The sequence below is a fragment of the Paramormyrops kingsleyae genome, chromosome 11, assembly GCF_048594095.1.
Source record: "Paramormyrops kingsleyae isolate MSU_618 chromosome 11, PKINGS_0.4, whole genome shotgun sequence".
NCBI lineage: Eukaryota > Metazoa > Chordata > Actinopteri > Osteoglossiformes > Mormyridae > Paramormyrops > Paramormyrops kingsleyae.
Genome location: NC_132807.1, coordinates 19,980,161 through 19,989,990, shown reverse-complemented (window position 1 = coordinate 19,989,990; position 9,830 = coordinate 19,980,161). Strand labels below are relative to the sequence as shown.

Sequence of the window (9,830 nt, the reverse complement as noted above, 5' to 3'; positions counted from 1 at the left end):
TTATAACCATCAAACCATAAATTAGCCTACCAGCGTACCCACATCCTATAACTAAACAGTGTCTTGATCAATCAAGTCGTGAAATATAATTATTCAGTCAGGATATAAATGTTTTTAATCATTTTCAAATCACAATCAATTGGTGGGCCTACCTCAGCCAGTGCACCTGCATATCCCATCAGGATGCTACTGGCAAGAAAAATCACACAGTGCATGTTTTTCTATCCAAAATATTTAATCCAAGTGTAACACAGTCAGATTCAGTCAACATGAAGTTTATGGTTAATATTGTAAGATGATCAAGGTGTCCATCAAAGGTGTGGCCTCCACAGCAGGATCAGGAACATGGTTCTGATGGATGGTAAAACATCAGTGAAACATAAACATCAATGACACATAAAAAAACACCCAAAAAATCAATAACAGATAATTACCTAAACAAAACTGACATTCAGAGGGGCTGCCAGGATGGTGCAAACTCTTTTCCACTGAAAATAAAGAAGAGACTGTTTCGTTACAACTGCTATTGTGATAATACCTTTCCAATTCACCTTCAAACACTTCAGAAATTTCTTTACAGGTTTCGATAAAATCCCATTATCCCAAAAGCTTCACCCCTGCTCCAAATGTGTGTGTATGTGTGTGTGTGTGTGTGTTTAGATGTGGGGTTGTGTGTGTGTTGGGGGGGAATTTGTCGTACAACACATACCAATCTGGACAAGGCTCCCAATCCAATAGCTGCTCTGAAATGCCCTATGAGGGAAGAACATGAAATGAAATAAGTAATATTAATGAAATAAGTAAATTGTAATATTGTAAAAGAACATGAAATTGTAATATTTATTTGATTTTAGAGCATTAAATCAGTCATTAACTTTCTGGAAATTACGGGTGTTTTTACATTCGGTTAGATTAATTTCTCTACCTCTGCGGAGCGTTGAATTCTGTCATGCAGGCCTTACCTTTCTCACTCTCTTCTTCAGAACAGTACGAAAAGGGTATGGGTCCTTTAGGTGGTAGGTGCAAGCTGAACACAATAAAAAAAAACAAACAAGCAAATTGCTTGATTGATTCACAACGGATTTCTCCTTTAAAGGGAGATGGAATGCCTCTTACAAACACATGCACACCCAAGTGAACCTATATACTAAAGAAAGTTATTTAAACTTACTTCTTTGTTTTTTTTCCTTTAATACACCCCTCCTTGGACGTGACTCTGCGTGATTGAAAAATCCAGATGTATTCAATCAAAAAACTTCAATTATCGGTGCATATACCCAAGATTTAAAAAATGAAAACACAATAAAGATATAAAATACATGCCTGACTTCCTCTTTTTCATTCCCATAGTCACTGTGGATTTCAAAAAGTTAAAACAATTTTAGATAAGACTCATCGTGTAAACATCATAAAATCATCATTCCATCAAGACAAGCAAAGGTAATTGTGCTATTCAGCAATTTATACTTTTAAGTCTACAACACAGTCCTATGCCCAAGTTTAATATTTGGATAGCTGCCTTACCTTGCTCCTCCTCCACCACCTCCTCAGACAGACGCTTCTCCTCCACCTCAACAGGCTTTACCATCACTTTCTCCAAATACAGGGTCACCATCTCCTCCTCTGCCACCAGCTCCGGCTGCACCAACACCTTCTGCAGCCCGTCCTCCAACATAGCAGAGTCCTCCACCTCCTGCAGCCCGTCCCCCACCACAACAGAGTCCTCCACCTCCTGCAGCCCGTCCCCCACCACAACAGAGTCCTCCACCTCCTGCAGCCCGTCCCCCACCACAACAGAGTCCTCCACCTCCTGCAGCCCGTCCCCCACCACAACAGAGTCCTCCACCTCCTGCAGCCCGTCCCCCACCACAACAGAGTCCTCTACCTCCTGCAGCCCGTCCCCTACCACAACAGAGTCCTCCACCTCCTGCAGTGCGTCCTCCCCAGCAGGAGAGTCCTCCTCCTGCTGGCCCACCTCCTGACTTTTCCATCCTGTACAAGTTGGATAGATAGAAAAAGTTAACCATGTGGCTGAACTGTAACTACAATATTATAAAAATTTGGAGAGGCCGATAATCTGACAGACAGACACTGAAGACATATCAATGAACAATATTTTTTGTATGACATTTCATGTGGAACATGAGAATTCCAAAATGGAGTATGCTCTTTACAAAACTGGATGCAAGTTGAACATAATGGCAAGATTAATGGTGTAGCAGCTGTGAGCAAACAATGCAGCCTGTTTGCAATAACTTACTGTATATAAGAGTGTAATGTTGAGGTGAATATGGACAAATGAAAATGGGCAACAGAATCACTCTTGATGTACATATAACACAACACGCCTGGGCTTAGTAATGGACATACCCACAAGTGTTCAGCCACAGTTAAGAGAGTGAAATCTGTGTACTGCGGATAAGCAAAGCTGTGGGTATATATATTACTAATCCCACAAGGATGAGTGCTATATTTATTGCTTTTATGAATGAATTTAACACATTATACTGTACATCTCACCTAAACAAATCATCTCAAAAAAGCCAGATATTTTTGCCAGCTTGGTCGTTGCATCCTCTGTTAACTGACAGCGTGGCGTAAGCACTTGAGGCCTTTTCCCTCTCTTCTGTATAAGGAGCAGTGGCTTGTAGCCCAGGGCACTTAGCTTCTCAAGCTGCGAAGACACACTGCTTAGTTACAAATAAAAGTTGTCATTATAAAACATTATAAAACTTTGCATAATGTCTGTATGATTTGTTGAACCTGGAATGTGTTGTGGCAATTTAGACACATTTTAGACAAAACTATCAAAGTAGGGCTGCATGTGTTAACATATACAGTACCTCACATAAGTGAGTACTAGGGGTGTGCAAAGCAGCCGGTATTTGTATCTGTATTTGTATTTGTTGAGGGGGGAAAAGTATTTGTATTCGAGTAAAATTCAAAATAGGCGTAAAAATCCAGTTTTTTTGCATTGCACTTCTAATTTAGGTTATAGTGTAAGTATTCTTTAATTATATCCATTATATTTATGGATATGCAGTAGACAGAGTAACTTAAACGTACCATATAACTCCTACAAGTGCATACAATTCGACAACTACACAAGCATTGTTTTAACCTTTTTAACCAAACGTTAACGTTACTCTGTCAACAGCCTATTGTCTAAATTACCGAGCTAACAGAGCTACGTAAACAGAGCGAACATGAGAGCACCTGATTGCAGACGTCAATAATGCAGCGTAATGGAATAATCTCCCGATCAAACTCTGCTTCCCGAAAGTTATAAACTGCCTCCGGAACCCAGTTAAGGTACAAAAATCTATTCAACAAAAATAGTGATACAGTTAAGTCTTTTTTTCGCTCAGCCGAGCCTTCTCTGTTGCTGTGAGGAGCAGCCTGTGTCAGTCACCTCTTTTACTCCCCCCCCCCCCCCGACTCCTGAACTCACTCACTCATCCGGGCATGCACTGCGGTCTCAAGAGGAAACGCAGCTTTTTGATATAAAGTTTTTCTTGTTCCCGAATACAAATATTTTTTAAAGTATTTGTTCGAAATAAGTATTCGTAAAAAACACATTTGTGCCTTTCCGAATACCGTATTCGGGTTCGGCTCCACCCCTAGTGAGTACATTTCTCCCATTTTTGCAAATATTTTATTAAATATTTGTGTGGGACAACACTATAGAAATGAAACTTTAACACACAGCCGTTAACGTCTGAACAGCTGGCTGTGATGTGTACACACATGTTGACAGCTGTTCAGATGTCAATGGCTGTGTGTTAAGTTATTTTCAGAGGACAGCAAATCTCACTTTTATGAGATACTGTACTTATAAGAATGTTTTCAGGGAAATAACATAGTGACTCAATAGTTAACTGTGTATGCACCCTATTATAGGTGATAGGATTGATAGTACACACCACGATGAGTGCCTCATCCACCATGGCTGATGAATTGTTATTCTTTTTAATCTTTGCCAGCCACTGCTCCTTCCTACTGTCCAGCCGCTGCAGCCTTTTTGCCAGCCTCTGTTTTTGTGGCTGGGCTGCCCCACAGGTCATGCACACTTTTTTTGCGCAAGGCATGACCTGGTAGCAGTTGGGGCATTTTTTCTTGTTAGAACCCATCTGATGAAAAAAAAGCACATTTTAGAAGTTATGTAGCTTTATGTTTTACTGTCGTCAGCCAGAAGCTGAAGAAAAGAAATCGAACAATATCAGTAATAACTGGAGATGGAATATTTTTATTGACAGTATCGGACTAAAGTGTAAACTACTGGACTTAGGACTAAACTTTTGTTGTTAGACTAATCAATGTAATAACTATACACTCACCTAAAGGATTATTAGGAACACCTGTTCAATTTCTCATTAATGCAATTATCTAATCAACCAATCACATGGCAGTTGCTTCAATGCATTTAGGGGTGTGGTCCTGGTCAAGACAATCTCCTGAACTCCAAACTGAATGTCAGAATGGGAAAGAAAGGTGATTTAAGCAATTTTGAGCGTGGCATGGTTGTTGGTGCCAGACGGGCCGGTCTGAGTATTTCATAATCTGCTCAGTTACTGGGATTTTCACGCACAACCATTTCTAGGGTTTACAAAGAATGGTGTGCAAAGGGAAAAACATCCAGTATGCGGCAGTCCTGTGGGCGAAAATGCCTTGTTGATGCTAGAGGTCAGAGGAGAATGGGCCGACTGATTCAAGCTGATAGAAGAGCAACTTTGACTGAAATAACCACTCGTTACAACCGAGGTATGCAGCAAAGCATTTGTGAAGCCACAACACGCACAACCTTGAGGCGGATGGGCTACAACAGCAGAAGACCCCACCGGGTACCACTCATCTCCACTACAAATAGGAAAAAGAGGCTACAATTTGCACGAGCTCACCAAAATTGGACAGTTGAAGACTGGAAAAATGTTGCCTGGTCTGATGAGTCTCGATTTCTGTTGAGACATTCAAATGGTAGAGTCAGAATTTGGCGTAAACAGAATGAGAACATGGATCCATCATGCCTTGTTACCACTGTGCAGGCCGGTGGTGGTGGTGTAATGGTGTGGGGGATGTTTTCTTGGCACACTTTAGGCCCCTTAGTGCCAATTGGGCATCGTTTACATGCCACGGCCTACCTGAGCATTGTTTCTGACCATGTCCATCCCTTTATGACCACCATGTACCCATCCTCTGATGGCTACTTCCAGCAGGATAATGCACCATGTCACAAAGCTCAATCATTTCAAATTGGTTTCTTGAACATGACAATGAGTTCACTGTACTAAAATGGCCCCCACAGTCACCAGATCTCAACCCAATAGAGCATCTTTGGGATTTGGTGGAACGGGGGCTTCGTGCCCTGGATGTGCATCCCACAAATCTCCATCAACTGCAAGATGCTATCCTATCAATATGGGCCAACATTTCTAAAGAATGCTTTCAGCACCTTGTTGAATCAATGCCACGTAGAATTAAGGCAGTTCTGAAGGCGAAAGGGGGTCAAACACCGTATTAGTATGGTGTTCCTAATAATCCTTTAGGTGAGTGTATACCAGCAGTCTCCAACCTTTATTTCTCTGTGAGCTACAGTACTTTGACAAAATAAACATGGCTGCGAGCTACTCTACTACTGTGTTAACATATGTAGTACTACTGCAGTAAAGATTAATGTGTAATATTAAATTTGTGGCCAGAAAAAGATATCCTGACCTTTCTGGACTGGTTATTTGGTCACAGACAATTCTGGTGTGCACTTGGACACCTGCTCAACACATACATCAGTTCATAGCCAGCTGACACTACTGACTAAACAAACTAGGTGAATAGTTTTTTGCCAAGATTTTAGAGTGTAATGGACCAACTTTCCAGGACTCCCTTACAAGGCCTTGCTCTGCATTTATGCACCCTATCAGTTTATATCTGCTAGGTTAGTTCTACTCTGAACAACACTGGCAACATAGCAGCCTCACATGAAAAAGCAGACCTTATAGATAACCTAAACCTATAAATGACTTAACTTCAGTAAATTGTGCATTAGACATGAGTTAATTTTTCCTGCCCCCTATTCGCGATGTACTGTAGGCTGCCCTCCAAGCACTGATCATTGATTAGCACTGAAGGAACGTTGATTAGCACTGAAGGAACGTTGATTTGGAACGAAACTGAGACGTTATTTATGTAGCTTAGGCCTAATAGAACAGAAGATTAGTTTTAAAACTAAACTATACTAAGACAAACATCACTTGTATAACACCGTGTCCTAATGCGATGCAGTGCTACACGACGCGATGCTGTGCAAATTTTTAGTAGTTTTGTGGCTCTGTGCATTTCTATTTCTGTCTCTCACGTTGCGGTGATCAGCTAGTTTGAAGGGGTATCTCTACGAATAGAATGGCATATTTAACGGACCCAAAGTACAGTACACAGGGAACAGTCAATACTACATGACAAGCTGACTGTCGCTTGCAGTTAGGACACGGTGTAAGCTTAGCTCTGCCATTGTGCTTACCACCAAACAACATAATGTTAGAGCACTTTCAGTTGAAACACAAAACCTTTGTCACCAACATAAGCCTCAGGCAGGCATAGCAATCCCTAAATACAGCCAAGCAAATAAAAAAATTAATTTAGTTTACATTCTGAATTTAGCCTGCCCTGTAGACTATGCTACTTACCTTAAGCAAAGTGATTGCGATGAACTTTTTTAGGCGGGCTATCAGGATGGTGGTAACCTAAATGCTTTGGCTCCAAAAATGAATAAATAATTAATACTAATGATAATAGGCTATAATAACAAATGAATTCGGAACTAACAGTTTAATAACCTAAGAATAAAAAAAACATAGGGTAGTAATAAAAAACGATAAGGAATCAACTTATTATTATTACACTTTTAGCGAGAAATGTGTAGTACATTATCGAAAGCGTTATCAGATCACGAAAAGCAAAATAGGATTCTGGGCAATGTATTCCTTTCAACATGTTTCAACCGCACTGCAAACAAAAACTATAAGAAATCAGCTCATTATTATTACACTTTTAGTGGGAAATGCGTAGTATATTGTCACAATATTGAATACACTCACTCATTCATGCAACAGAAGTAAAATCCAGGCGCTGTTTTTAGGGGTGCACCGATTGCAGTTTTCTGGCCGATCAACGATCACCGATCCTTAGACAACCTTACCTGCCGATCTCGATTTTTTTTTTGCCGATCTTGTTTCTTTCATAACTAAAAGACAATTACTTCAATGTTTCCATTTTTATTGAGTAAATTGATATGAATACTCACAAAACATGAGGTAGTGTCCTCAAATATAAACGAACATATAAATGAGCATTGCTGTTTGAACTACAAAATCATATTTTTTCTTCCAGACTTTAATTTCTCTAATTTTGTAAAAATGTATTGGGCGGGCGGGAGGGAGGCAGCCTGCACTGCACCTCTCTCGGGAATGGGAGAAAAGGCTGATTTAAAGGCATATAACTAAGATCGGTGAATCTCATGGGAATATGGTCGATTTCTGATCCCCTCAAATTAACGTGATCGAGACCGATAGATCGGTGCGCCGATCGATCGGTGCACCCCTAGCTGTTTTTCAAGGTCGCGCCACACATTATCGAAAGCGTTATCGGATCACGAAAAACACAATATGATTCTGGGGAATGTATTCCTTTCAACATGTTTCAACCGCTTTGCAAACAAAAACTATAAGGAATCAACTCATTATTATTACACTTTTAGTGGGAAATGTGTAGTATATTGTCACAATATTGAATACACTCACTCATTCATGTAACAGGTGAAATCCAAGCGCTGTTTCGCAAGGTCGCGTCACACGTTATCGAAAGCGTTATCGGATCACGAAAAACACAATAGGATTCTGGGCAATGTATTCCTTTCAACATGTTTCAACCGCATTGCAAACAAAAACTATAAGGAATCAGCTCATTATTATTACACTTTTAGTGGGAAATGCGTAGTATATTGTCACAATATTGAATACACTCACTCATTCATGCAACAGAAGTAAAATCCAGGCGCTGTTTTTCAAGGTCGCGCCACACATTATCGAAAGCGTTATCGGATCACGAAAAACACAATAGGATTCTGGGCAATGTATTCCTTTCAACATGTTTCAACCGCATTGCAAACAAAAACTATATAAGGAATCAGCTCATTATTATTACACTTTTAGTGGGAAATGCGTAGTATATTGTCACAATATTGAATACACTCACTCATTCATGCAACAGAAGTAAAATCCAGGCGCTGTTTTTCAAGGTCGCGCCACACATTATCGAAAGCGTTATCGGATCACGAAAAACACAATAGGATTCTGGGCAATGTATTCCTTTCAACATGTTTCAACCGCATTGCAAACAAAAACTATATAAGGAATCAGCTCATTATTATTACACGTTTAGTGGGAAATGCGTAGTATATTGTCACAATATTGAATACACTCACTCATTCATGCAACAGAAGTAAAATCCAGGCGCTGTTTTTCAAGGTCGCGCCACACATTATCGAAAGCGTTATCGGATCACGAAAAACACCATAGTATCATGGGGATGCATGACTTTCTCGTCCCTTAGTCACCAGTTAGCGCTCATAGTGGCGGTGTTAGGCACTGCCCATTAAAACACATAGGGAGGGGAAACGTTGCCCCAGCACGTAAAAAAGACCGAAAACGTGATCACAGCACGTTTAAATAGATTTTATGTCGTGATGGCTGCACGAAAATTCGTGAGACCGGGTTGTGTGGTCAGACCTGCAGCTACATAACCCCCTAAGCCTTATTTGGGCCCCTAATAGGGGACCCCGCTTATGGGCATTAATCGAAATGTATTCTGAAGCCAACAGGAATGTCGAATGCCTGAAAAAGTTCCACTGATATGAATTTCACTGCTTTTAGTGTTCGGGTAATTTAGCTGGTGCATTTTACTGTGACCACTAATGCTATTTCTACTCTAGTTTTTCAACAATAATAGACAAAGCCTCTTGTTGGAGGACATTAGCTGCATTGCTAATGTTCCAAATGTGTTTTTCGTACTTGATTTTTTTTGTTAGTTGACATAATTCATCCACATCATTCCTCACCTGTGTAAGCACTGTACATGATTATTATGATGGAAAATTCCTGACATGCTTTTAGACAGCTTTTCCTGCAGTAAACGATGTAAATGTGCAGTTGATTTGAAAAGCCATGTGATTCTGTGTGCGATAGCTATGGGTACGTGTGGCCCAGGCTCGACACACTGCAATGTCCTTGTCCGCAGGCATAGACTTCACGTTTTTTTCTGTCAAAGCTTGCAGTGAATTGTTGTCTGAGGTAAATGATAACTTTATGCTGAGTTTAGGTAGAATTGGCACTGACATTTGCAACAGAAAGCTAATTAAATTACACATGAAATGATGTATTGAATTAGAACATCGAGCACACAGGCAGACAGAGAGATATGTAAATATTCAGCTTAAGGGCTTGTGAATAGGAGTGAGGTAGGGCTCCAGAGGCAGGAAATATCACTCTACAAAGAATGAAGTACAACTGAGCTTTTCCAGAAGGAATAAAATACTGGTCCAAACTGAAGTATTTATGGTCTTTTTAACAAATACAAAACACAAAAGCTGTTTGAATCTTGCTTGCACTGCTTTCAATATGGATACATTTTCTGGAATTTGTCCCAGAACACATACAAGAACTGTCTAATCAAACTGATTACAGCAAGAATTCCTGCCTGTATGTGGAAATATTGCCATAAATTATATTTAATGATTTTAAGAGTCAAAAACATTTCCAAATAAATTATTAAAAGTAATCCTT

The 9,830-nt window shown here is 40.0% G+C and overlaps 1 protein-coding gene across 9 annotated transcripts; it reads right to left on the bottom strand.

Annotated features, from left to right (window-relative positions):
• Positions 1-216: 216 nt before the first annotated feature.
• LOC140593454 (uncharacterized) lies at positions 217-8,574 on the bottom strand. Of its 9 annotated transcripts, XM_072718220.1 has the most exons (12): positions 7,791-7,997; positions 6,678-6,747; positions 3,924-4,130; positions 2,521-2,674; positions 1,886-1,992; positions 1,525-1,690; positions 1,324-1,353; positions 1,172-1,216; positions 963-1,027; positions 710-753; positions 435-488; positions 217-351 (listed from the first exon to the last, which is right to left on the bottom strand). In XM_072718220.1, exons 3-11 carry the CDS (start codon positions 4,128-4,130, stop codon positions 452-454), a joined length of 855 nt encoding a protein of 284 aa, XP_072574321.1. In that variant the 5' UTR covers positions 6,678-6,747; positions 7,791-7,997; the 3' UTR covers positions 217-351; positions 435-451. The 9 variants fall into 9 exon arrangements, with proteins under 9 accessions (XP_072574321.1, XP_072574314.1, XP_072574313.1 ...); XM_072718213.1 differs by lacking the exon at positions 7,791-7,997 and adding an exon at positions 8,016-8,574 and having other exon boundaries at positions 1,525-1,992; XM_072718212.1 differs by having other exon boundaries at positions 1,525-1,992; positions 7,791-7,999.
• Between the last annotated feature and the right edge of the window lie 1,256 nt (positions 8,575-9,830).